The following is a 27759-nucleotide window of genomic DNA, read 5'->3' as shown; positions in this document are numbered from 1 at the left end:
AAGGGGGTGTCACGTGGGGCGGCAGCGGCGGGAAGCCGGGGAGGGCTGAGCCGTGGCGGTTCCCTCAGTGCTGTGGAATCTCAGATTCTACACAGAGCGGCACCCGCGAGGATCGGTGTCCGACTACCCGAACCCAGTGGCTGAGAGCGGTGTCCCATCACTCCCTGAGCTCCAGCGGGTCGGGGCCGCGCCCTCTGGGACTGAGCCCTCCCTCACCCCCAGCCGCTCCCCTCTCCTGACATCTCCGTGCCGTTCCTTCGGGCTCTGTCGCTGTCACGGAGCTCAGCCCCTTCGTGTCTCTGTAGCCTTCCTCCGGACTCCCTAAGAGTCCTTAAAGTGAAGTGTACAACCAGTGCCCGGTGCTGTACCACAGAACAATGCAGTCCCCTCCCTTGGCCAACTACCTCCCTGTGCTGGACAGGATAACAACAATAATCCCACCTTTCCCAGCTTTTATTTCACATTTTGAACGCCAGGAGGAAGGGTGACAGCAGGTCCGATCCAAAACAGCCCCCATCCAGCATCCACCTGCCTCTGCCAGTGCCCTAAAACAGCCACTTCTTCCACGGTGGCTGCCTGGTGGCCAGCGGGAAGCGGCGATACCGGCAGTCCTGTGCCTGCAGCTCCTCGGCTGTCACCAGCTCTCTGCATGCGTTCCAGGACCAGGAGTACGTGGAGAAAATGTAGTGGAAGCGCTTGCTGCCCGTCTGCCGGCCGATCTGAGCCCCGTCGATCTTCTGCCACAGCTTGAGCAGGCTGGCCTGCTTGCGGAGGGCCAGGTTGCGCCTGTAGCGTTGGGCCACCTGTGCCTCCTGATGGAGGGGAGAGGAATTTAGAGGGCAGAATCCAATGCAGGAACCATGCAGCTCAGCCCCCACTGCAGGCATATAGCACAGATGTGCATACAAGGCTAGAAAGCACCTCAGTGCCATGCCAGAATGCAGTGGAGGCAGGTTATAACTAATTCACACTGATGATTAACTGTAATAAACCAAGCTATTACTATACCTCTGGTTTCATTTTTCCTTGCACTTAGGACAAAATTGCTTGTTATTACCCATGTCTGGTTAAAGTGTTTGCCAGTCTATAAGTATATAGGTTACACGAGTCCAATTCTGGAATAACTGCTTTACTCACATTACCAAGGTAACACCTCTGCTCTGAGTTATATACTATCTGCAGTCCCCGCCTCCTTGCTACTCTATGTAAGTGTTGCTACCAAGTATCATTCCATATTTCTACTTGCTATTTCCGGATCTTTGCTAGCAGGGTGTAACTGAGTGCCACAGCAGAGAAGGGTGAGGAAATGTGAAGTGAGTGAGTGCAGAGCATGGAGCTGGACTTCACACTCACATGTGCTTGTGCCTTGCCCTTGCTGGCTGTTGGTGGGTGACGCCGTTTGTTTGGGCTCTCTGAGTTGATGGCAGGGGAGCATTTCTTCTTGCTGCTCTGACCAGAAGCCTTGGCTACAGCCTGATCAAATAAAACATAGGTTTTAAGGCTTCTCAGGCTTCCTTTGCTACTATTGCATATAGCTGAAGCACCGCCCATGTCTCTCACCTCCTGAACCTGTTTTTTCTTAATGCTGAAATGGATCTCCTTTGAAGATACCAGCTCTTTCTTTCTCTGCCTTGTCTGCTTTTGCATGTCTTTTTTTGGCTTCACCAATGTCTTTGCATCTTGTTTAGAAATCAGTGGGAAGACAGGTACCTGAGCATAGGGGCTCTCTGAATTGGACACGTGTTCTGGAAAATAAGAACAAGAGTCACTGATAGTGTAGCCACAGCCAGCTGCCTCTTGGTTTTGCTCCTCTGACCAGGGTAGGGCTAGGTAGGTCCCAGATTCCTCACACTTCTGAAACACGAATCTAGTCAACCACCAGATACCTCTGGGGGACAATTCCTTTCTCCCTAGGAGACTCTAGAGCAGAACTCCAAGTGTTTGATTTTGCATCTTTCCCTGTGAGTGCTACTGGATGGATGGACTCCTAAGGTTTGCTCCAGCTCAGTTTTCTGTGATCCTTTTAGAAATTACTGCCTAGGTTTTAGGAAACATAGAGCCTTGGTGCCAGCCTTGTTAATAAATTTATTGACGATCCAGATGAGGGGATTGAGTGCACCCTCAGTAAGCTTTCAGATAACATCAAGTTGGGAGGAAGTGTTGAGGGTAGGAAGGCCCTACAGAGGGATGTGGGCAGGCTGGATCTCTGGGCTGAGGCCAGTGGGATGAGCCTCAAAGACACCAAGTGCCAGGTCCTGCACTTTGGTCATGACAACGCCATGCAGTGCTATAGGCTTGGGGCTCAATGGCTGTAAAGCTGGATGGAGGAAAGATTTTGAGGCATTAGTTCACAGCTGGCTGTACACGAGCCAGCAGTGTGTCCTGGTGGCCAAGAAGGCCAACAGCATTCTGGCTTGTATCAGCAATAGCACAGCCAGCAGAGCAGGAGATGATTGTTCTTCCGTAATCAGCTCTGGTGAGGCCACACCTCAGTGCTGTGTTCGGTTCTGGGCCCCTCGATACAAGAAAGACATTGAGGCCCTGGAGTGTGTGCAGAGAAGGGCAATGGAGCTGTGAGGTGTGTCAGCACAAATCTTACAGGGAGCAGCTGAGGGAACTAGGATTGTTGAGCCTGGAGAAGGGGAGCTCAGGAGAGAGCCTTATCAGTTTGCAACTACCAGAAAGAGGGATGCAGTGAGGTGGGAGTCTGCTTCCTCTCCTAGGTAACAAAAAATACCTATATGGAGGTGTTCAAGAATCGTGGAGATGTGACACTGAGGGACATGGTTAGTGGGCATAGTGGGGATGAATCGACAGCTGGACTTGGTGATCTTAGAGGTCTTTTCCAATCTTAATGATTCTATGAAACTTTTGCTAATATAGGACTGAATAGGGCTGAAGGACAGCATGCAAGCCTTACCTTTGAGTTGTTCCAAATAAGCTGTTGCCTCTCTTTCCTTCATCATTGAGATGCGGGCAGCACTTAGATAGGAAGATAAAGGATAAACCAGAACTTTCCTGTTTTTCTTGTTCTTTTCGTGACTCATGAAGAAATCAGCATATGTCCAGGCTTTCTCACTAGTGCAGTCCCTAAACTTCTGCTGGTAGTAACTAGAAGACAAAAGGGGGCACCGTTGACCAGTGAAACACGGCCCAAGGATGCTGCAAACTGACATGCCTGGAAAGATATTTAAATGGGTACACGTGGTATTTATAACAACACCTTTGTAAGGTAGGTACCAAAGCTATGCAGGTGCTTTTGGACGTCCAACTAGACATGGAACATTTCAGGAAATGTAGTCTTGGGCCCCTGTTATCTGTTTATCTAATTAGATAGCATGTAAATATCACAGTGAAAGGGGGAACTTCCTTCTCTGACTTACAACACTAAGGAAGCTCACCTGGAAATCTGAAATAGAGTTCTCTGGGGCAGAGCTTCCAACTCCACTAGCTTCAGCAAAACTTTGAGGAGGAGGATTCCTCTGGCATCGACATGATCGAAGTTGCCCGAGTCGTTTTTGTCAGGGACTGGAGAGGAGGAGAGCAGTCAGAGCCACAGCTGAGCCTTGCCTTACCTTCAGGGGGAGTGGAGAACCCAGCAGACCCCAGCAAGATCTGTCCAGGGGGGATCCATCCCCATTTTCTGCCAAGTGCTGGTTGGATGTCCAGCAGGGAGGATGAGTTCTTGTGGCTTTTCATTAGCTGTAAAGCTGGTCACAGTGCTGATTTCTTGTTCAGTACCAATTAGAATGAGGTAATTCAGGTATCTCTGGATAAGTAAGAGTTTTGCTGGAGGGAAGCAACATGTATGTAGGTAGGGTATTTCTTACTTACATACTGTCTGGATAAAACAATTCTTGTCAGTAATGAAGGTCAGAAAGTCAGAGAAATTCATTGCTTTGTCTCCTGCAAACAAGTGGCATCTCTGTTAGCAAAGCAGATTTTTGCTAGAATGAAAAGTTAGGGTGAGCAGCTCAGAGCTGGCACTGCAGAAAGATTTGCTTACTAAAAACTAAGGGCAGGAGTAAAAGCTCTTAAAGCTTTCACATGTAACTGGGTTGTGGAGCATGCATGAGGGGGTCTGTAACAGCAGTGCAACACACATTCATAAAGGATAGAGTCACTAGTGAGTGCTAAAACGCAACAACTCCAGCACAGCCTTTGCCTTAAAGTACATTTCAGTACAGCAATGCCCAGGGATGGAAAGGCACAGGGAGAGGGGCCACTTTACGTGCACATACAGTCCATGCATGGTCTGATGCACTCACCATCAGCATCCGCACACACCAGCTTCTTTTGTGCCTCTTGCCCATCAAAGCTAATTCCCAGCTGCTTAGCAAGCACCTCCAGGTTCTGAAGGTTAATATTGCCATCCAGGTCTTTGGGGAAGAAGTTGAAAGCATCGAAGAATGCTGAAGGCAGGCAGGGAGAGGACAGCAGGTTAAACAGGGTTGGGGGGGGAGGCTCTACCTGTCTTATGTTCTTTGAACAATACAATGAACTATAATCAACAGGGATTTGAGCAGGTTGTTCCTTGCTGCTAGTGCCAATGCATCTGCCTCTAAATGGCTGCTGACAGTGTAGGAGAGCTGGGGAATCTGGGGAGAGGAAGGGTAAGGTGGTATTTAACGTGTGGGGCTGGGTGAGGTGCTTGGTTTAGTTCCAGCTCTGCTCTCTTGAGATTCAGCTGTCCCTCTTCCAGAAAGTGTACTGATGGTTTTCTGCATCAACCCACAGCTGCTGGGCTCCCACATCCGTGGGACACAGGATTGTCCCTTCCTTTGTGCACCCCACAGTGTGGTTATTGTGTGGGGAAGATCATGCAGTGCTGCAGGACCCATCTAAAGGTCCAACCACTCCCGCTGGTGCTGGCAACATGTCTCCTGGGGGGAGCACATAATGAGGTAACATTACCTTTCTGCTGTTTCTTTGTCATGTTCTTCACTGCTTCACTCTCAACACTTGTCTGAGGGATCTCTGGGAGTTCACTGCCATGCACAGAATGATAAAGGGAGACGGACAGAGTGGCAGCTGAAGCACAATTGTATAACAAGCAACAGCATATTCCCTGTTTCCACCTTCATGCTCACCTGGCTGTATCTATTTTGAGGGGATTTAACACCTTCTTCTTTGGTGGAAGCTCTGTTGCTACACGGGTTTGGGGAACATGGCCAAGAGCAAGAGCAACTTTCTCTGGATGTGGAAAGACACAAATAAACAGAGTTTCATGGGCTTCCCTCTCACCAGCATTCACATCTTCAACATCCCAAGGAGAGCTGGAAGGACCCCGGATGACACTTCTCCCTGTTTTGTGCTACAGCAGCACTAACTCACTGTGTCCTTCTGGCCATGGGCAGCAGAACACCCAGCAAAGGAAATCCTATGTCTCCCAGCATCCCCTGTCCCCTGCTGCAGCACCTTCTCTATGGGAAACCTGAATTCTTTCTTCTTGACACTTAAGTCTTTGACTTCCTATCCCACCACAGTGGATACAGAGCACGACTTATTCCCCCGACATCCCCTTGCCTTTCCCTTCAGAGCAGCCACTGTGTGAGACAACTTGATGCCTCCCCACAACTGTAGAAGCTATTTTGTCTGTTTTTCCTTTCTCTGCCTCTTGTACATCGTGCCTCGTGGTAGCCAAAGGCTGACAAGTCACAGAGGGGAACTGTCATCAATATTTCTATGATTCACTGACCATCCACTTGTGCCTCTTTCAGCTCCTCCAGGGCTGAGTGGACGCTCAGGGCAGCCAGGATGGAACCCTCACTACTGACATCATCCTTGTCCTCTATGAAAACAAACCAAAAAAAGCCTCCTTGAGCACTGTTTTCCTTTTAAGCATGGATATTTTTAACACCATCTTAATCATATTAGGAAGGTGCCGCTGCCTTCCGTGCACACCCAGAGCATGGAGGGAGATGAGTTAAATAAGAACCATGTTATTAATATCATTTGCCTTCCTCCAGCTCTGTCCTCAAGAGAATTTAAAATCTTTTCAGCACATTAGTGAAATTAATCTTGCCTGCTCGCAGGGAGGAGAAAAGCCCTGCCATCACTGCCAGGAGGGGGAAGCAGAGCATATGAGCTGGCTCACAGACTAACCAGGCCTGTGCAGTGCAGGAGAGTTGCAGCAAGAAGGGGAACAGAGGCCAGAGTGTCAGGTAAATCTTTGCAGCCCACTCTACATCTGTGCTTTCCCACCTTTGTGGCTCAGGAGCTACAACACTGACTTTGCTGTGGGCAGCAACATGCCATTGGAAATGCACTGCAGCTGCTGGTCTGTCTGCCTCTCCCTGCACAGGTTCGTTACCAGCAGATTTGCAGTTCATTAAAACATGCGGCCACGGAGTTTTCTTTTGAAGGACTCTTGTCTGATCCTGTTTGTTGTTATGTGGCAGCAGATTTTGTTTATGGGGATCTTGCTCACCTTCTCCCATGGGTGTTTGCTGGACCTTCCTCACCGCCTTCATGGATTTACTCAGATTCCTGTTCACAGCACCTGGGGAGAGGAGAGCTTTCAGTGGAAATAACAGACAGCTATAATAACAACAAGAATAAATTGGTGGAAATTATGGGCATCAGAACATCAGGGAGGACCAGGTGCTGGACCACTGGCGGCTGCTGCATGAGCCAGGGGCTTTCCTAAAATGTTGGTTGGAGATTTGTTGCTTCTAAATGAAGGCATGATAGAGTCCTAAGCACTGGGAAAAGGGCAGCAGGATGGGAGTGGTAGAGGAGCAATCACATCCTTCTCTAACAGAGACTTTTCTCCATGTGTATTTCACAAGATTAGGAACTCAGTGTATTATTGTAATAGAATCAACTGTCTCGTATGTCTTGCATTAACATCACATCCTCATTGCTTGATAAGCACCAGTGAACGTATGCAGAATGCTATAAAGTCAGCTGTTGGTTTCTAGAGATTTTTAGGCTTCCTGCAAAGGAAAAGGACATCAAAAGCTCGCCCTTACCTTCCATGTGTCTCAAGGCTTCATGCATCTCCTGGCTGCTCAGGTGAACCTTGCTGGCTGTGGGGTCCAGGGTGAAATCAAGGTCTCGAATGTTTTCCTCATCTCCTACAAGAGATGCTGGGCAATGTTTAAATGGAGCAGTGACTGGCTCTATGGGGATGTCTGAGCAATGACAGTGGCAGTGAAGGAAAGGCAGAGACCCTCACCATTCACAGCAGCAGGATCCAGCTCCTCTGCAGGGTCAGAGCCCTGACTATGCCTGAAGTCTGTGTCCTCTGTAACAAGAAAGTGTTAGAAACCTCCTCTCCATGCTGGCAGCCAGCGGAGAGAGACTTGGCAAAAAAATAAAGGTTATTATTATTATTATTAATAATAATAATAGAGACTCCTTTGCCTTTCACCTACCCTTTCCATCTGAGGATCTAAAGGACCTTAGCCACAATAATGCAATGAAACTCCCTCCCCTCCAGGCAGGGTGAGATGCTGAGGCCAAGAAAGATTAAATTCCCTCTCCATGGCCATTCATCACCCAATGATTCCCTCCGTGCACTATGCTGTACGTAACGCTCTCTAGACACAAAACCCCATTTCCTTTGATACACTGAGGAATGGTGTCTGTGTCATGCCAGGACACACAGAGCCACTCGTGCCAAATAATGCAAAGCAAAAATTTAACACAAGATTAAAGGGAAGAGTGGAGAATTTCACCCCTGCTGCGTGCAAGGCATATCCTATACCATGGCCATCTGCAGGCACCCAGCAGCCTCCCTGAGTGTCTGGTTTTCTGGCTGCAGGGCTGTGCAGAAGCAGAAAACAAGGAAGGATACCAGTTCCCACCTGCAGTGTGTCTGATGATCTGCTGCAGCTCCTCTCTGGCTGAGATGACCTCACCAGTGCCCACACTGGAGTTGGGGTCCTGACTGCTGGCTGCATCCCCTGGGGCATAGGAGGAGATGGAGCATGGCTAAAGGGGAAATACTCCTGAGAAAGTACTGACAGACAGACAAGAGCTTTCAGGGAGGCTTCTTGGCTGCAGCTTTAAGATTTTCTACAAAAAAGGAAGTTGACTACACTGAGAACATTCAAATCCACTAAGGGTTTGGTGATTTTACAGCATCTTGCCCCAAAACCGATTTCCAAATTTTTGGCTAGCTAATCATCTAGGTTGGAGATCCAGGCTTCCCCAGAGCACAGCATTTTCATTTCTAGCCTGACTCATTACAGTCCTAGAGATACTATAAAGGATAAATCCCAGAGCAGCCTGGTCTGATCTCACAGCTGACCCAGCTTGGAGCAGGAGGTGGCACTGGAGACTTCCCAAGGTGCCTTCCAAGCTGCACTGTTCTATTACTTTGTGCCTTGGGAAATGTCAGTATGCTGACTATAAAAGTCAATTCCTTTCTCCTCTTTATCTCCAATTCTGAAGCTTTCTGCCTGGAAAACAATCCAAATCCTGAACTCCCCAAAGTGCCGACACACCCCCCAGTGCCTGCTTGTGATCAACGTCCAGTAAATGCATTTCCATAGGGGCTGGGTGAGACTTCAGCCCTCCTACATCAACCTGCTTTCTTGCAACCAACAGGGAAATGTTTTTCATTTCAGAAAGTTTCCTAGACCTGGAAAACACACTTCTGGGTTGTGAATGGGACAGGATACACCTTGGACTAGCTGCATCAGAAGGAGTTTCACTCATTTTTAGGTTTATTAAAAGGCAACACACTACTGCTTGCCGCAGTGATGAGCGTTAAGAAGTGGGAAGCGTCTGCCTGAGTGTGTACAGAGATCCCCATCTAGTGGTGTCCAACACCAACAGCCTCCACACAGCCCAAATGTGCAGGTTCAGCGGGTTGGAGTTGTTATCACTTAGCAAATGGCTTCTCCTGGGGAACCGTGAGCAACCTCCAGCCCCACTCCTTCTCCAGGAACACCTCTGGCTGCTCACGCTCCTGCAGAGCACCCAGCACAGCCACATGGCCCTGTTTTTGGGGTCACAACAGCTGGTCCTCACGGTGCTGGGCTCTATCTTGCCAGCAGCCGTGCTCTTTGGCATTAAAGAGCAGGGAGATTAGTTAAACATGGTCTTGTCTCATGCCACAGCTCAATGAGAAATTGAGATTTTCTGCATTACAGGGGCTTGGCCCACTGTACCCCTCTGTGGGATCCTGGCTGTGGCACACAGGGTGGGTGGTGGCTGCTCTCTGCTGTGTACCTTCCTTGTGAAAGCTTCCGTCAGCCTCCAGAAGTGGGCTTGGTTTCACCTCTCTGCCTTCTGGAAGGGAAAGAGAAGTTTGGGGCTGGAGGATTCATGAAAACACCTTCCTGCAGGTGATACAACAGAGGGCTGCAGCCTGGAGCAGCAACTGAGGAGCATCTCATGGTTACTGGAACTTGGGGCCAAAGGAGAAGTGGGTGCTGGTGGATGTGGCTACAGAGTAACATGGTCACATTTTCGTTACACCCACGGGACAACACCAGGCTCTGTGCTAAGTGCTGCCAGAATTGCCTGGGTACAGACCGTACCCACCTTCTGGAGGCAAATGACAAATATTAGCATTACAAATATGTATCTAATTTCTACTGTTAATTTAAAGCTGAAGATTTTGAAACTGTGATCGAGATGGAGATGACGTGGGACAGCCTGCCTGAGTCTGCAGCCAGCATGGAGGCTGAGGGGCTCAGAGCTTCACCTCTGGGAGATACCATGTGTTCCATGTGTCCTAAAACACATCAGAGAGGGAAGGCAAGGCTGATGCACGTATGTGTCTGGGTTAAGGCAGTGCCTCCATGCTCACCGTGAGCCTGAGTGTGTTCCAGCCCCTTCTGCATCTCCTCCTCTGCAGGGCAGATTCCCTGGCTGTCCCCCATGGCGGTGCCTGGGCTGTGAACATCAGCCTCATACCCTGCAGTGGGTGAAGGAGAAGTGAGGGTGGATGAACACCAGCATTAATTTCTTCCATTTGAAACAGTCCCTGACTGTCTTGTTTCTAAACAATGTTGGATTCATTTCAGAGGGGCACACTGAAACCAACACGGTTATAAAATCACAGAATCAATAAGTTGGAAAAGACCTCTAAGATCATCAAGTCCTACAGTCAACCCATCACCACCATGCCCATTAACCATGTCCCTAAGTGCCACATCCACACATTCCTTGGATGCCTCCAGGACAGTGGCTCTACCACTTCCCTGGCATCTGGCTGAACTGAGTGGGGAAAACCAGGGGTTACCTTCCACCTCCAGCACAGCCTGGTCCTCCCATCCTTCCTCATCAGCATTCACGCATGTGTTGGATGAGACTTTGCTCCTCCTACAAAAGGAGATGCCCATGTTGAGCTCCTGTCCCTGAGCCTTGGGATCCTGGGTCACCCAAGGGGCAGAGCTAGGCCGTATTACCTGTGCTGGGGTGTGACCTCGGGGGGGCTGGGAGTCCTGTGCCCCTCTGCTTGGGGAAAGATCTCCATGGCACTGCTGTCCCTTGAGGCTTGCAGCTGATCCTGGTTGTTGCTCACATCTTTGCTTTTAATTTTCTTCTTGAGCCGAGTGCGCCGTTTGTTGAGTGATGCATCAAAGGACCGGGGGGTCTGAAGTGGGGAACAGCCATACCATCAAACCCCAGAGAAAGGAACAGGAGGCCTCAGCAGCTGCCAGAACCATCCCAAGGCCAAGCCCTTGGCCCAGATGCACCCCTGGGATTGTGGTTTGCCCAGCCTCACCTGAATTGCTTTATCCACTTTTGGCATGCCTGTCCTGCGCACCTCCTGCCTGGGCGGGTACGTCTCAGCCATCAGGATCACGCACTGCTGGATAGACCTCCTGCCAGATGGGCATCATTCTGTCACCCTCCCCAGCCCATCCTGCAGCTTGAGGGTGAGCAGGGAGCGTGAAGGAACCCTAAAACATGGACAGGCACAGGCTCCATCCATCCCTTCACTTACTTGGAGGTCCTGCTAGCTATGGAGGTCCTGCTGGATGTGGAAGTTCTGCTGGATACAGAAATCCTGCTGGACACAGAGGTCCTGCTGGATTTGGAGGCTCTACTGGACACAGAGGTCCTGCTTGGTGTGGAGGACTTCTTGAGGGCCATCACATCTCTGGAGCTGGCAGCTTCTTCCAAGCCATGCTGTGGTGGCTGCTGCTCCTCATTGGCTACAAGGCTGTCAGACTTCAGTGGCTTGTGGGACTCCATCCCCTCCTTGGCTGACACTGGTGTGAACAGAGGCACTTCAGGGCTCTGCTGGCATCCAGGTCACCCCTTTCTAGTGACCCCGCCACTGACTTACCCACTGGTCAATTAATTATCCTGGTAGCCTGAGGCATACCCAGGCAGCTGCACCTGTCACTAAGCTCACTGCCTGGTGCCACCATTCTGCCTGATGTCACAGAGTGCCTTGGACATTCTCTGGCTCAGCTCCATTGTGCCAGCAAGCACTGGGTTCCAATGGGGACCATAAAACTTCATTAGACAGAGTGGCACAGGGATGGGGACAATGTTCAGGGCCTGAGTACAGGTGCACATCCATTCCTCCAGCTGCTCCTTGCTGAGCTCTGCACTATACCCATAGCATCCAGTGGGATCAGGCCCCCATGCAGCCACTCTTGGATGGAAAGACCCAGCCCTGACCCCCACCCAGCACAGCTGGGGACATTGAGTGCTGCTCCAGAGCCTCCCCTTGACCCCACTGTGTGCAGTGTGGGCATCTCATATCCCACATGGCAAACGGGGGCTGTCAGAACCAAACCCACTCTTCTGCCCCAGCTGGGACATGACCCTACAGGACTCAGCCCCAGCATCCTCACAAGTCCAACTGTGCACTCTTCAAACAGTGTGTTTTTCAGCATCTCGTGTACTCATAAAGTGCTACTTTGGAAGGTGCCACCAGGTGTCCCTGCAGCCCTTTGCGAAGTAATGATGAGTGGGTGCCCAGTCAGCACTCCCCTCCCAGCTTACAGAACTTCACCCCAGCTGCCCCCCACGGTGATCCTGCAGAAGTCAGCCCAGCTTCCCTCCTTCGGGGGCTTTTCCAGCACACTGAAGGACTTTCAGAGACCTGCAGAAGTATGGGCATTATTTGCCTTGCAGCAAAGAGTGGAAACTGCCAGAACTGCAGGCTGCAGTGGGCTTGGGGCTGCCCTGTGACCCAAAAAGTCTCCTGGAGAGAGGGAGAGAGCCATCCACCCATCCACCCGCTTTCCCCAGGCTGAGCCTGCTGGCTTGGGCAAGCACTGGATGCTGACACCATTGAGTGTTTGAGGTTTTTTATTTGGTGCCCTGGGAAGTGCCCACAGGGGCAGCAAATCTCTGCCCACCCAAGGGCTCAGCCCCAGATGCCACTCAGCACCATCCCTTATGTTGCCAATTCCCACTGCTGGGGACAGGCAGGGGACTCAGCCACCACCTGCAGAACAGTCTTGGGCACTAGAGGTGGGCATGGGGCACGGGATCTCCATTGCTTTTTGGTAGAACGAAGGGGAACAGAGCCACCAGGACCTGCATGGGGCAGGCACAGCAACAACTGACCCAGCTCTGTCACCAGGATATTTTTTTCCACAGCGGACAAAACCATGGGAGAGGCACAGCTGAAGGCAGCAGGATACAACCTGACTCCTACCAGCTCTTCTGGACCCTGAGCCACACAGAAAACCAAGCACAGTACCATGACATAGTTCAAACAGCACAGAGAAAGGCTGGGAGGTTGCTCCCCAGAGAGCCAGGCTCAAGGGATACAACACATCCATGTGCTTTGTGAAGGGGGACGGTGGTGGGAGACGCTGGGACCAGCACAGCTGGTGCTACATGAAAGTGGCTGCTGGTGGCACATAGAGGGAAGGAGGAGGTCACACAGAACTCAGACACTGCTTTGCACTGTCCCGGACCACAGCAATGTCAGAAAAGTGGGGGTGGTCCGGTTTGCTCAAGTGTCTTCAGCCCGCAAGGCAACACGGGGGCTGCAGCTGTTCATTGTGCTTTCTCCAGCACAGGCCATGCCGGAGAACACAGCTCACAGCCTTGGGCTCTACCCAAATCCCCTTGGCCAAATGAGCACCTCGCAGTTCACAGTCTCTCCAAGGCAGAATTGTCCCATGTCACCACGTTCAGTGTATGGAGGGGCCGCTGGCCCACCGAGGTAAGGACGAGAGGTTTGCTGTGGAAGCACATCCCTGCAGTACAGTGAGGTGACGGACAGCAGGGCCAGAGACAGCCAAGGGGTTGCTGAATTACACGCAGACACACACACACAAGCTCTTCTGTAAACTGGACTCCAGGAGATCCCACTGTCCTGGGCTGATCCCACAGCCAGCGCCAGGTGCAGCATCCTACATGTTCCCACGGTATGTGATGTTGGTGAAGGTTGAGGTTGCCTCTTTGTATAATGGGTTGTTGCCCTGGAAAAGAAGCAAACAACATCACTTTGTGCTTGGCATTGGTGGTTGCTGCATTTGGGGAAATTGAGGCACCGTTGGATGCAGTGGGCAGAGCTTTGGAGGAATAATGTGCTGCATGAGGCTTTATGGGGAGAACAGGAGAAAGCTGTTGTGGAGGAAAGGCAGCAAGAGCCCCAGCAAGAAACCCCCATCCCTTCCCTCTGGGGAGGGACACACTGATACATTCCAGCCCCCTCCCTCATACTGTGGGTGCCTCAGCCCTTCCAGCATCCCGTGGCAGCAATGTTCCATCTGCTCATGAGGTGGAACACTGGTATGGGTAGTGAGTAAGAGACTCATGCTGGAGGAAAGCACTCGAGATACACTGGGAAAAGCAGCTGGGACATTTCCTGTGTCCTGTGCCCAGTCCCTGGGAACAACAGGTGTCCAGACTGCTGGTGCCACTTCAGGTCCTGCTGTGCCACCATGCCACGCTTCAGCGATGAGCTGTTCCACAAGGACCATGGGCAGAAGGGGATCACAGACTGGGCTCTTATGCTGGGAGAACTGGGATCTGGATTCACTCAGCTCAGAGGATGAAGAACTGATGTCCTCATGCACCCATCCCTCTGACCCTTACCGTGTCCCACTTGGCCCTGGCCTTCTCCTCCTCGAAGCGGGCGAACTCCCGGCGGTCGTGGATGGTGATGAGGAGTTTCCAGATGAGCAGGGCAGCCAGGCCGATGAGCAGGATGGCACCCGTCACTGAGAGCAGCACCACCAGGATGTCTGGCCCCTTCGGGCACTCTGGTGGGATAGAAGGGCACGGTTTTGTGGTCTACAGGGGGCTCCTCTGGTCTCTCGAATGCTCGATTCTCCATCATTTTAGAACCTCTAACTTTGAGCATTCAACAGTTCCCCCCACACGCTGCCTATACCTGCTGTGCTGGGGCTGTGGAGGGGATGGGTTGTTGCAATTAGACCTGGGGTTCCTTTCAGAACCTTTTGGTTTGAAGGCTCTGCAGTCTCACAGCCCCCTTCACAGGCTGAAAGCAGCCTCCAAAAATGCTGAAAGCTTTGCTCCATGCAAGGAGTGCCATATCCCCAACCATGGGTGCAATCACAGCATTACTCCTGAATGGCTGACTGGAGCTGGCTCTGTCTCAAGAAAATGAGACCCCTGGAGTCAGAACTGGGATGGGAGGACTGAGCTCGTCCTTGGCAGCTCAGCAGGGGGGTGAAACAACCTAGCAGTGTGGGGAAATGTGAGACAGAGGCAGGCAATCACAGCCCGGGTGCACAGAGCTGGGAACAAAGCAGCACTGTTACTCATGCCAGAGCCTGGCTGGGAGGTACAAAACCCCCAGGTTAGTGCAGACCCCCCACAGTGAGTTGCAATTAGAGCCCCAGCCAGGCCCTACCTGGCTCCTCTATGACATAGAGGACAGATTTGCCACTGGAGTCCTCGTAGTACTGGAAGCGCACCACGCAGTCGTTCTCATCCTTATAGGTGCAGTTCACAGCATCCTTGCCCCTGTCACCTGGGGAGGGGGGGGAGGTGAGTAGCTGTCAGAACCCTCGTGCTGGGGGGCACACATGGAGGGTGCACACAGCCTCAAATACCCATGCTTTAGGCAGAAACTTGTGCACTGTGCTCCATCCCAGCTCTTACCCAGCTCCTGCACCGTCTCAATCTCATCACGGCACACACGGCCACAGGACTGCTGCTCCACCAGCGTGCCCCGCTCATACTTCTTGCACTCCACGCATTCCCTGAAGAAGAGGGAAGAAGTACTGAGAGCTGCAAACATCCTCAAGGCAGGGCACCCTCTTACCCTTTGCTCTCTGTAACCCCAACCCAAAGGAGCGGGGTGGGGGGTGGTGACCACGCTGCAGGCACAAGGCCTGATGGAACCATCCCAGCTTTCCAACCCAACTCACTTTTTGATGGTGCAGGCATCTGGGCACGTGGGACACTTCTCGCAGGTGTTCCCGTAGGAGCCAGGCTGGGTGCAGTCACACTTGCCACAGATGCAGGTGCCGTGGCCGCTGCACACCAGCCCGTTGCTGGACATGCACGTGTCGGTGCGTGTGGTGCAGTTGCAGTAGTCACCAGTCCAGTCTGAGTCACACAGGCAGTCCCCACAACTGCACTTTCCGTGCCCTGGGGACAGCCAGGAGGACATCAGGACCCTCAAATGGATCCCTATAGATCCCTGCTGGGGGATCACCCCCACGGGATGCTCCTGCACTTGGTGCATGGTGAAGGAAAGTGGAGCAACCGCCCAGAACATCTTCATTCCACCATCCTTAGGGTGGGACACTGCTGTTGCCATCACTTTGCTGTTTGCTGTGTCCCCAGTGCTCCTCTTGAGAGAAAAAAGCCAAATCTCATGCTGAGCTGTCTCAGCTCCTGTGGCAGTAGCTGGAGATGCTCAATCAGCTCTATCTGAGTTACCCAAGCTTTAGGGATTCAGTCAGGACATCTGGTCAACCCCTGCTGTCATTTCCCAGCCCTCCACTATACATGGGAAACTGACTGCTGAGAAAAGCCCAGCCAGCTCTGCATGCTTGCCTGGCTCGGTCAGACAGACAGACAGACCGACGTCCTCAAACTCTGCCAGAGCCCTCAGCTATTTGGATTGCGGTTCGATTTTTGACTCCAGCACCAGACACAGCAAGAGGTGGAAATGCCACAGAGCCGGCACGCGCCGACCCATCCTGAACACAGAGTGCTCTCAGCTCACTCTGCTCTCAGCTGGGGAGGGCTGGGCACCATCCATTCACATGGCCTCAGGGGCACTGGCATGAGAAATAAATGTGTAACCCTGCTAATGAGGAACTGAATCACAGGAAAATAGTGCTGAGCTGTGTGACAGTGCATGGAAATGTGGGGGAAGGCTGGGGAGATATGGCGAAATGTGATGTGACTGATGGCAGTGGGGTCAGACAGGGCATTGGCTGCCAAAAATGGGATTTGTGGGTAGTGCCTCCGGGGAGGGCTTGGCCACCTTTCCTCCACCCCCCCCCCCCATCCTCTCATTTCCTCTCCAGCCCTGGGCTCACAGCCAGGGTTGGCCCAAATGAGTGAAGGGTTTGGGCACAGAACTGGGAAACAACAGATAGGGTTAATTAACAGCTCGCCCATCTCGATCAGCATCCTTTTGCCCTCTGTGCTTGATATGGGTAATGCTGTGCAAATATGCTGCGCCATGGGTGGCAGCAGGAGGAATGTCACATCCCAGTGCTTCTCCCCACCCTCTCCCTTAACACCCTGGTGATTTTTCCTGCAGAGGAACACCCCTGACCCAGAAGGGCTGGTGGGATTCAAGCAGGGGCTGGCACTGCAAAGCCGCTTCCCTTGGTGCCCCCCAGCCACCCTGGTGGGGCTCCAAAGATAAAGTCTGCTTGTATCCTTCTGAGCCCAGCCCCTTGCCAAGGCTTTGGTTCACAGGCTGCCAAAACAGGAGTCACTGCTTCGCACCCAGAGCTGATTCAGGGCTAAGAAAGCTAACAACGGGAACAACATATGTGACAAGCCCCCAAAAATCTAGCATTTCTCTTCTTCATGCCGCTGGGCAGCAAAAACACCTCACCAGCACAACCCACGCCCCTGAACACAACGCTCACCTGAGCACATCTGACCCTTGAAGCGGACGCAGGAGAAGTCATCGCACTCGCAGTACTTGCCCGTCACCTTGCCAAAGTCACTGCTGTGGCACACGCACTGCCCACAAATGCATTCACCACGCTGGCTGCAGAGGGGCTGTCCTGGCTGCGGGCTGCAGTTGTCCTGCTGTGAGGGGTTGTACTCCTCCTCTGAGCACTCGCAGTGTGAGCCCAGACGCCCCGGGTTGCAGCGGCACACCCCGCACTCCAGGCTGCCATTGCCTTTGCTGCAGAAGGAGCTGTTGGCCTCGGCCTGGCTCTCGCAGGAACAGTTGCAGTCGAAGTTCACCACCACGGTCAGGCTGTCCTTGAAGCCCACGGGTTTGATGGTGAAGGATTTCTGACGCTCCTGTGGGCAGCCTCGCACCTTGGCCTCGATGCTGAAGCTCACCTGGGGGCAGAAAGGTGTGTCCAGGTGTTTGTACCCCCATTGGGTGCCAACAGTTGCAGTGTTGGGGTTCCCACTGCAGCCTACTCCATGCCCAAGCTCAGCCAGCTCAGAAATGGAACTAAGTTCCTTATGGCTTCTCAAAGCTGTCCTGGCATTGAGCGGGACACTTACCTACTACAGTATCTAGGCAAAAATCAGTCCATAAGTGTCCAGAAAGACCACAGATTCTGCATCCACTGGACTCATATAAGCATTTTTCCTCCTTGCTCTCACCCAGCTGGACCCTCTCTTCACTAAGCAGAGATCACAGTTTCCCCTGAAGAACTTGTGCCCCCAGGAAGTGGGAGAGGAGCGGACAGTGCAGGTGCAGCATCAGGTGAGCTCTCTGCACCACTATGTAGAGAGCAAAGCACTCCCCAGACAGGAGCCTCACCGTGTCCCCAATCTTGAGCCCCATGCAGGACTTGAGCCCAGTGATAACCTCGTTGTTGAGGCAGGTGGCATTGAAGGACAGGGACAGCTCTTCAGGAAGGTCACGCACCTCCAGCTCCACTTTGGAGCGGATTTTCTGGAAGAGCAGAGAGGAATGATGCAGAAGACAGCTGGACAGAGGCTCACCCACAGCAGCCTCCTCACCACAGTGATGTTCCTATGCATGCAAGAAAGGAGCCAAGTGCTCCAAGACTTCCCAGAGCTATCCCGTGCCATTTCCCACTGGGAATGCTTTAGAGGATGGGAAGGGACAGGGGTGATCTCCCATCCCCACAGTCCCCAAGAACATGGGTGGAGGCAAATGCTCACAGTTAGCCCAAAGGCTTAGGGAGATGCTAGGAGCATATGGGCTGCTTGTAGTGGTTATGTGGGGAGAAAGAGAGCTTCTTTGGGATTGTCACGGTGCAGAGCTCTCCTTTGAGTAACTTGGGGCAAGGTCCGTGCCCTGTGAGGGTGATTGCACTTTTAAGATGAAGCCCCTACATCTTGCTGCCCATGGGATTGGGATGTGGTGGCACTGCACACTCACCCCATAGGCATCCACGATGAGCTGCAGGACATTGCTGGAATCTCTGGACAAGGTGCCCACAGTTGTGCCTGGGATCAGCTCACTGTAGTTCTGGAGAAACAGCATAAGAAAGATGGTCTGCTCATGACAGGTGAACACAGTTGGGTCAACCCATTCCCATGCACATGCAAGCTTCCCAGGGTGCTCTGAGAATGGAGGACAACCAGGCTGTGCCCAGTCATCTGTGGCCAGCTGCAGTGTCCTTCTCAGGACCCCAGCAGCCCCCCATGCAGGTTTCTGCATGGCAGCCATTACCTGGTAGAGACCAACAACTGTATCCGTCACAGCAAAGATCAAATTGATGTTCTTCTGTGAGAGCTTCTCGGTCATTAGGCCCAGAGAGGGATAGTCCTGGAGAAAGAAAGAGACCTTACCCTGTGAACGTGCACTCCCAGCCACTCCATCAAGCTCTCCAAGCACAGATGGACCACCCCTCTCATCACCAACAGGAGATTTGGGCCCCCCAACCACACACTTGCGTTGGGATTTACCAGTGTGGTAGAGGCTGAGTAGAAGTTATCCTTGTCAATGTGGCACCGGGCATCGTTGGGCTGCACGATGCCAGCCAGCCTGCCATCCAGTGCGATGTGCGTCTTGGCATCCGTGGTGAAGACAAGCAGGTGGGACGCGTCGTTCCTCCAGCCAATTTTCTCCTGCAGCCAAAGGCAGTTTCTAGTGGTGCAGCAGTGAGTGCCCTACATCAGCACCTCGTTGCTGCCCTCGCTGCCACCTCTGGTCATAGCTTGGGAAGGTGAAAGACAAGCTTTGATTTGCTAGAGTGGTTATCATGGTGGCTAACAATTGAGGGACGTATCTCCATCTCCAGCAAAATCAAGGTGCAGGCAAAGATGATGTTCTTCTGGGTGGTTACTGCAAGGCTGACATGGGATCAACATGCCAGTCCCCAGAGCACCTGTTCTGCTCCTCTCACCTCCCAGGACCCCATAAAGGCTCTGCTCTTCCCTCTTCTTGGCTGAGGACCTAGAAATCCCCTTGAATGTTCACCCTGTCTAGATCTCAGGCTAGCTGCCTATGGCTCTGTCCTGGTACAGCAGGTACTCTGTGCCAAGCCCTAGGCTGAGCCTGGTGACCCTCTCCAGCCCCAGCCAGGCCTCGTTAACCCTTACATCACACACGGTGGCCTGGATGATGGCATCGAAGCCACCCTCAGGTGCATCCCTGTTCCTTGAGACGCTCTGCTTCTTCACCTCCTCGTTGAAGCGCATCACCTCGTCTGTGAGCGACAGGACATGTTTGTATCCAAACATGGGCAAGCACTTTTCCCCGATCCTGTGGGAAAAAAGTTATCAGGGCACGAGCCTCATAGGTGCTTCCAGCTCCCATCTCCACCCTGCAGCCATTTCACATCCTGTGATTCTCATCTGGATGTGACGGAGGGATCCAACTGACTACACTGGGAGCCTGAGGGCACAGTTGGTGAAGGACCTTGTAAATATCTGCCACGTTATAGCGAAGCTGGACTCAGGTCATCTCCTAGCCTCTGTCCTGCTGGGAGTTTTTTAGGAGAAATTTTCTTAGATCCTCAACAAAAATGTTGTTTGGTCCCGAAACCAAACACCCTGCTGAAATCCATTTCCATGGGTGTGCAAACACAGTTCAATGCTGCCCCATCCTTACAGACCTCCCTTAGCCTGAGACTTACTCATAACAAGGGTTCCTGATGGCTTCTGGAGGAGAGATGTACATGTAGGGGGAAATGGGCTTGTCCACAAAGGCCCCAAAGCCGATGCGAAGGTTGCTGGTGAGCTTGCGCATCTCGCTGGCCAGCTTGGTACCCAGGTTCTGGATGTTCCTCAGATCATCCTTCATGGAGTTGGACAGGTCCATTAGGTAGTAGATGTCCACGGGATAGTCTTCTACTTGGCGCACTTGGACACGGAATGTCTGGGAGTCATCTGTAATGGGACAGGGCAGAGGAGTAAGAGATTGTCCCCCAGAAGCCCCAGGAGATGGCCTAAAGCTGTTGGGAGGAGAATACCACAGCTGGGCACTCAAAGGAGTAAATAACTCAGGGCAGGGTGCTTGTACGTAAGAAGGCAAAGTGCCCCACAGCTCCTGTTCTCCAGGCCTCCCACTATTAAGGCCTGAGAAGACTCTCCTGCTCAGAGCTGAGTCCCCTGATTGTTCTGTGATAAGCGCAGCCAACACACAGTGGATGGAGTGAAACACCCTACATGTAGGCAGACAGACTTATGGGGACATCCAGGGGACTCTGTGGCTGCTTCAAGACTCTCTGAGCACCTGAGGCCCCCAAGAATCTCCTGGGTTCTCCATTCCTCTTCCTTCCTGCTCCCCTGAGCTCCTCCCAGCTCCTGCTACCAAGGTTTTTGATGAAACATTTCCCATCAAAACAAAAACCTCCTTACACAGAACCTTCTGGGGAACAGGCCAGCATCGATGACTTCTACACTTTGAAAAATAAAAACACCGAAGCAGTTAGGGTTGACCTTTTCTTTCTGCTTTTTAGAAGAGACAAAGCTTCCTTCTTGTTGATCTTCGAAAGTGCTTCTTTGAAATGTAAGCTGGGACACAGCTGCTGCCTGCTCAAACTACCTCTCATGTCAAGAAAAAAGCTTTAATCAACTTTAATTATTGCTTTCATGTTTCCTTCTCAATCTGCACATCTGAGATTTTTGATCTTCAGGATGGAAAAGGTGCTTTCAAAAAATCAAGAACCCCAACCTGTCTGTACCTCCGTGCAGGCAGAAGTCCCAACTTTGTCCCCACAGAACATCTGCTCTTCCTCACTGAGCTAAAACCATGAGGACTGAGCTCGTGGGATGTGCCCTAGTTATAACCTTCACCATTTGGTCTTCACTTTCAAGCTGAAGACTGTTTCTCCCTAAACACAGCACATTATCTCATGCCAAATGCCTTTAGATCTAAAGACAGCAACAGCCTCTCAGCAGCTACACATCCACATTGGGTGGGGAGGACACATCAGAGCTGCTGTCATTTATTTCAGGATGACCCCTTAGCCAACACTAAGGATGTGCTATCAGCCACTAACAGCTGATCCTGGGGCTTGAATGAGCTCACAGATCCAAAATTTGCTCTTGCTAGGACATCCATGAGCGGATGGATAATAACAGCAGGGCTGGGTTTTGTGTGTTGAAGAGCACAACCACAGCAAAGGCACCATTTTTCTCCACTTCCCCCAAATCCCTGATGGGTGACACCAAAGGGGACATCAAATAGGGGGAGTAAAATGTGAATATTTATTTCAAAGCCCCTTTATATAGGTCTTATGTGAAAGCTCGGCGTCAGCTTTATGGCACCAAGAAATCAGTAGCTAAAGTTTGAATAGATTCATGAATAGCCCATGAAATGTTGAAGCTTCATCCCATCCTACTTCCTGGAGTCCTGCAGGATTGAGACGAGAGAATGAATGGCACCCATCAGCCACCAGATTGCCCAACTGGGGACACTGCTGGGGAGTTTGTCACAGCCCCAGTCTGGCATTGCCCTCAACGGTTGTGAGACAACCTCATCTGGATGGCTGTGGTGATGGCACATCCATCATTTGACCTCTCTGGGTTACTCCCACAGCATCTTACAGACTCTTACCTGGCCGCAGGTTCAGCTGGATCCTCTGGGGGCTCATTTGGGTGGTGGTGGACCCCCCTGAGCCCTTATCACTGAGCGGCCGCTCCTCCAGGACTGTAACACTGCTCCTGGGGAACTCGATGAAGTCCTTCCCACAGCCATTCTGCAGGAGGTTGGTGAGCAGGTCGCAACGTGGGGATGACTGTGCCAGCTCCTGTGAGACAGGACATGGTCAGGAGAGATGGACAACTCCTCTGAGCCAAACCCCTGCTGAGATCCAGGAGCTGGAGCCTCGTACTGGGATTTTGGCAAAGCTAAGAGGGAAATTGCTCTAATTGTGTGTGCGCACAAAGAGGGTGAAGCAGAGCAGAAGCACGGGCAACTGAACATCTTTTGGGGTTTTTTTATTGTTATCTTTTCTAAACGTTGTGAAAAGATGACCCAACTTCTCCCCAGTGTTCAATGCAATCGTCAGAATTTTGCTGTGAGCAAACTCGGTTCTGCTGCAGGAGAGCCCAGTGCTCCTATCTCAGAGCTGTTCAGCTTATCAGCAGCTCCCCAGCTTCCTGCTGGAGCCCAGCAGGAGGGAAAGAGACCCAAATAAGGAGAGAAGGAGCAAAAAGTCTATCAGGCTGTGGGAGAGGCAGTCAAGGGTCTGTCAGAAGCAGGAAATGGAAAGTGTGAAGTCACAGCAGGGCTCCAACCCCCCCGAGTTTCCTAGAAAGCTTCCTGCCCTTATTGCAGGGTATGCAGAGGGGTCTGGGCAGTCCCAGAGATGGGTGACATTTCCCATCAAGACTAATAAGGGAAGAATTCCTCTGCTGCTGCCCTCCCCTCAGTGGGGCTCTCCCAGTTCCCTCCCACAGCACGGAGCTTTCTCCATTCAGAGTCCTGGGAGGGGAGAGAAGCAGATCTGCTCCCCCCAGCATCACCGCAGCTCCTGCCCAGGGTATCGGCTCCCCCAGAGCCAGGTGGGCTGAACCCAGGAACTGATTTGTGTGCTTTATGCAAACAAGGGGAAAAGTGCAAACAGCATCAGGAGGCCCTCCCTGGCAGCAGTGGCCTTTGTCTGCCTTTTTCTCCTCCCTCAGCCCAAGCAATAGCCAGAAAATACATCAGCAGGCGTGTTCCTCCCTGGTGGCCTCCCACTCCTCCCCACGCAGCACGCTGCAGTGCACAGGACATGTTGTCCATCCACATGAACTCCTTGCACCCCTCCAGCTCACCCCATGGGTTCCTACTGCAGAGCACAGAGCCCTTGAGGCCATTGGACCTCCAGAGTCCTATCTCCCCATAGCCACCAAGAGCTTTCCCAGGTGCTTTGGACTCAGGAAAGAACCCATCGGTAATTACACACGTTCCTGTCCTGAGCAGGGAAAGCACTAGAGAGATGAAGTTGAGAGGCAGAATGGGCAGAAAGGCTTTTAAACTATGACTCTGGACACTTTGGTGATACCCATCCCCTTCCAGGATCAGTGGTATAATTCCTATTGAGAGATACCCATGCAGAAGCTCTTTCACTCCAGAACAACATCCCTCTCCTTTTCCTAAAGGATGTTGACTTGGCACTTGCAGGAACTTCAGTTGGAGTGGCTCAGAGGCAGCTCAGATCCACCAGCACAGCCCTGGTGGCACCAGTAGGGGCTCCCCATGAAGGAGATGCTGCAGGCAGGGGGTCCCACCTCCATCACAAACCACCCCACAGACCCTGGCAGATGCTCCCCAGTTCACATCCCTTCTGGGCAGCTGGACCAGCTACTTCCAGAAGTCCCTCTTCCAACCTCTCACCAACTCTGTCATTCTCTGACCAGGGTTTCAGCCCCCCACCTGCACAAGCTCTCTCTGGGACTGGGTACCCCATGAGTTCACCCCCAATCTCCACCTCTAAACCCCAAAAGCAAGGACAGGGCCAGGCATGGTGCTGTCAGAGCCAGCCCTATCCCACACCATCACCACTGCAGCATGTTGCACATCCCCAGGGCATCTCCATTTTCATCTCATAGGCAACCACATACAGGGAGAGATTCTCTGCAGGAGAGCTGGTGGGAGGACCCAAAGCACAGACATCTGCAGATTAAACTAAAAGCTTCCAGAGTTTCTCGAAGGCAAGCCCTGGCCCAGCACTGCCTCTCCCTGCTCTCTGAGGGGAATGGAGCAAATGACATTTTGGGTGGGTGAGACCCTGGAAAATTTGCCACGATACTCTCTAAAGTGATTTCAGAGCTCTAAGGATCAGCTGGCTTTTCCCAAAAGGGAAAGTGAGTAGGTGGGCACATCCATTAGCTGCTAGGGGTGGTCCAGGGTTCCGGAGAAATAAAGAAAAGTCAGCTGTCCTCTACTACTTCAATGCTCAGTGATCACAAGAAACAGCAACAAAATCCTCCTCTTGTCCAAAGCCAGGACGGAGCAGGAGTAACTGTTAACCCTGAGTGGGAAAGGAAGGAGCACAAGAAAGGTTGCTCTCCCTTTAAGTAGGGAGGGGGATCGGAGACCTCCCCCACCCCAGGGATATTAAACAAACCCTTAGAAAAAAGCCCTCATTTGCTAAATTAAGACAATGCTCTCCAGATGTTGGAGGCAGAGCTGTGAGCAGCTTGCACAGCCCAGCTGCTGGCAGTGGGATGTTTCTTCACCGCCTGTCACGTCTGTCCATGAGCACAACCCCAAACAGCGCTGAAATATTGCCTTTTTTGGAAACCTTTGCTGATCTGGGGGAAAAGGAAAAAAAAAAGGCACAACTAAAAGCTAGAAGCATAGCAGCCCCCACTGCAGCGTTAACACACCAGCAGCCCAGGCTGGGAAGGAGCAGATGGAGGATTGAGTCCTTATCACGGCACAAATTCAGCCACTCCTTGCAGGAGACAAGTGGGGCTCATCTGCACGAGCATCCTGTGCAGCCTGCGATGGGAAGATGCTGGGAGGTGCAATGGGATCTGCTGGGACCTGCAGGTGGGCAGCAACTGGGGGATCATCCCACAGCTCAGATAAAGTTCCTGGTCTTCTCCCCACTTGTGGATGAGAATTCCACATTTGCAGAAGGAGAAGACAAAGACAAGTCTTTTCTTAGTGCTTTCTTGCAAGGCACAAGGAGTGCATTGTTACAGCAGTGCCTCACTGAGCCCTGCAGCCTTAAGTCCCCTTTATCTACAGCTCACCAGATGCATCATTGCTGGGAACTTCCCCTCTTACATCCCTGATAGACCAACCCTAAGGGCAGCATTTTTGGAGAGCATAGTGGCACATCTTCCCACATCTCACCCACACCCAGACAGTGGATTTCAGAGCCACAGCTCTACACTTACATCTCCTTTAACTCCATAACCTAAAGCAGGAACCTCATCTTCCCATCCCCCATAATCCCACAGTTAAAAGACATTTAAAGCCAAACTCGAGTTCTAATCAGTATTATTTTTCCTTCTCCTAAATCCCCTTTCCAGCCTTTCCATGAATCAGATTCCTTTTAGTCAGAACTTCACAAGGAGCTTTCAAGAAGCAAACCAAAAGGGAACCAACTTTCTAAGCATATAGTTTGAGACAAAATGAGTTCTCAATGGAAGAAAGCAGCACTCCCCAGAGCTCCCACCCAGAAAAGGGGCAGATTTGGAGACCGAAGAAGGAACTCAGACTGAACTCCACGGTGCACACTGTTATAGTCGCTACCAGATGCCACTGAGGGCTGTGTTCAGACACAGTGGAAACAGATGGAAATGGATGTAGCTGCAACACACCATCCCAAAGCCCAGCCCCAGCACTCACCTCTGCAGAGCACCATGCACAGAGTGGGCTGACAGCCAGGCACTGCTTGCAGGAGGTCACCCCTCGGGTAGTACAGATGTTACTCCCTTGGAACACCAAAACAGAGAGCTGTCACTGCCTACTCACCATCACCATCACCATCACCATCACCATCACCATCACCATCACCATCACCATCACCATCACCATCACCATCACCATCACCATCACCATCACCATCACCATCACCATCACCATCCCACCTGCATATCCTCATCCCCTTCCCAGCCCCCAAATTCAATTTTTCCCTCCCTACTCCTTTAATAGCCACCTCCCCCAGCCCAGCACCAGCTGGGCTCCATCCTGCTGACATCTCCTGGCAGCCCAGTGCCAGCTCCTTACTGTGACCTTGACTCTGCAGCCCTGGGAGACATCATCTCTGGTGCCTCTCTGTGGGCATTTTGGGGCTGTGGTGAGCTCTGGGTGCAGCAAGCTCTTGTCCCACCTGCCCCAGCATTGGGAATGAAGGTGAGAGAAGTGGTTCCTGTCCAAAATGAAGCTGACAGCTGCTTGTGATACTGCTCTGGGTAAAACCGGGGTTCCACCAGTGGAACTGGCACTGAGGATGTTGGGAGACACACACCTCAGTTGGAGGACATCACAACCATTAATGGGGCCCCAAAGCCACCAGCACCCACTGGGGCAGGGAGGGCAGAGGTGGGAACTGCATGGCTCTCTGGTTTCAAAGCTGATGCAATGAGGGGATGGGGACATGGCCATGGAGTCATCACCTTCAGCTCTTCTTCTCTCTTGAGACACAGTGGTCCCCAGCATCCCTGGGGCAGCTGGGCCCTATAGGTGCTGTGTGCCCCCCATTGCAGACCTGGGACCACTTGGTATCGGTGTGGAGTTGCTGCAATCCTCCCATGCTCCCCTGTTCCCTGCCCAGGGCCCTCCCTTTGCAGCCTCAGTGTTTTCTGCAAAAGTGGGAGGAAATACATTGTGAAACACAAAGAGGAAACAGCAGAACGGTGAGGTCTGGGCTTTGGGCAGAGCCACAGCTACAGCTGTCTGCACCCTCTGGTATTCAGAGTGTTGTGCAGTGTAGATGCATATTCCTGCATGAACATGGTGGCACAGGGAGCTGAGCACAATGCTGGGACACAGAGAATGCCACCACGCTTAGACACATGGCCCTGCAGCATTTTGTGTTTGCTCAGTTTTGGGGTTTGTATCCACACCCGGAGCTCTCAGCATACACCAAAACCCCCAGCTGCAGCTTATCACAACGAGAAAGCCTCTGTGGGAGCCTTGGGGCTGCGTGCCCAAAGCTGGGAGCAGCATTCTGAACTGCAAAACTCAGGGGAGCCCTGTGCCTCACTAACATCACTCAGCAGCACTGTGACCCCTTGGTTGGGATGGAAGAGAGGTGCCCAGGAGCCTCCTTCCATGCTGGGGATCCCATTTTCTGCCTGATTTTGGCACATGGGACCACAAATTGGGTGCTCTGCCCCATCACCAGAGTATGTTTATGAGGATGCAGGGCTTTTCCCCATCCTCCAGCACTGTTTTGAGCCATTCTTGGTGTGCTCAACACACAACTGGATGCAGCTCTGGCCCACTGGGAGGAGCCCAAATCCTCCAGGCGCCAGCAGTGCTTAACACAGGGCCCTTATCACTATGTGAACATGAAGGGGATTGTGGCCAGCCTCACCTCCTGCCTTGGGAAATATCCCTATTTTGTCATCTACAGCTTTGTTTGCATGGCTGGACACAGTGGGATGCGTCAAGGAGCAAAGATGCTGTGGTGCTGTGGGCACAAAAATGGGCTGGAGGAGAGCAGGAGATGCTGAAGGCTGAGCACAGCCTGCTCTCAGCCCTCAGTGCTGCCTGGCTGTGAGCAGGTTAACAAGATTCCAGCACAGCCTAAGCTAATAAACTCTGTGCATCTGATTTATTTTTTTTTCCCATTCATTTTTAGGTCTTGGCTTTTTTTTTTT

The 27759-nt window shown here is 52.1% G+C and overlaps 2 protein-coding genes across 6 annotated transcripts; both read right to left on the bottom strand.

The window, feature by feature from the left end:
- Nucleotides 1-29: 29 nt before the first annotated feature.
- EFCAB3 (EF-hand calcium binding domain 3) lies at nt 30-11363 on the bottom strand. 5 transcript variants are annotated; one of them, XM_019623395.1, is made up of 21 exons: nt 11255-11363; nt 10910-11177; nt 10688-10787; nt 10368-10555; nt 10202-10281; nt 9767-9874; nt 9184-9243; nt 7812-7910; nt 7181-7249; nt 6975-7091; nt 6431-6502; nt 5699-5791; nt 5091-5193; nt 4915-4988; nt 4269-4412; nt 3835-3906; nt 3402-3528; nt 2921-3111; nt 1561-1745; nt 1354-1473; nt 31-812 (listed from the first exon to the last, which is right to left on the bottom strand). In XM_019623395.1, the coding sequence occupies exons 2-21, from the start codon at nt 11158-11160 to the stop codon at nt 546-548; spliced, it is 2520 nt and encodes an 839-aa protein (XP_019478940.1). In that variant the 5' UTR covers nt 11161-11177; nt 11255-11363; the 3' UTR covers nt 31-545. The 5 variants fall into 5 exon arrangements, with proteins under 5 accessions (XP_019478944.1, XP_019478940.1, XP_019478941.1 ...); XM_019623396.1 differs by having other exon boundaries at nt 10910-11171; nt 11255-11359; XM_019623397.1 differs by having other exon boundaries at nt 32-812; nt 6975-7079.
- Nucleotides 11364-12213: 850 nt separating this feature from the next.
- On the bottom strand, nt 12214-25887 carry ITGB3 (integrin subunit beta 3). The gene is made up of 14 exons (XM_010724492.3): nt 25781-25887; nt 22046-22238; nt 20121-20373; nt 19585-19747; nt 18949-19110; nt 18713-18808; nt 18419-18508; nt 17831-17965; nt 16968-17397; nt 15279-15501; nt 15010-15110; nt 14759-14878; nt 13978-14144; nt 12214-13358 (listed from the first exon to the last, which is right to left on the bottom strand). The coding sequence occupies exons 2-14, from the start codon at nt 22080-22082 to the stop codon at nt 13290-13292; spliced, it is 2046 nt and encodes a 681-aa protein (XP_010722794.1). The 5' UTR covers nt 22083-22238; nt 25781-25887; the 3' UTR covers nt 12214-13289.
- Nucleotides 25888-27759: the final 1872 nt, after the last annotated feature.

The sequence above is a fragment of the Meleagris gallopavo genome, chromosome 29, assembly GCF_000146605.3.
Source record: "Meleagris gallopavo isolate NT-WF06-2002-E0010 breed Aviagen turkey brand Nicholas breeding stock chromosome 29, Turkey_5.1, whole genome shotgun sequence".
Lineage (NCBI taxonomy): Eukaryota > Metazoa > Chordata > Aves > Galliformes > Phasianidae > Meleagris > Meleagris gallopavo.
This window is presented reverse-complemented; position numbering and strand designations above follow the sequence as displayed.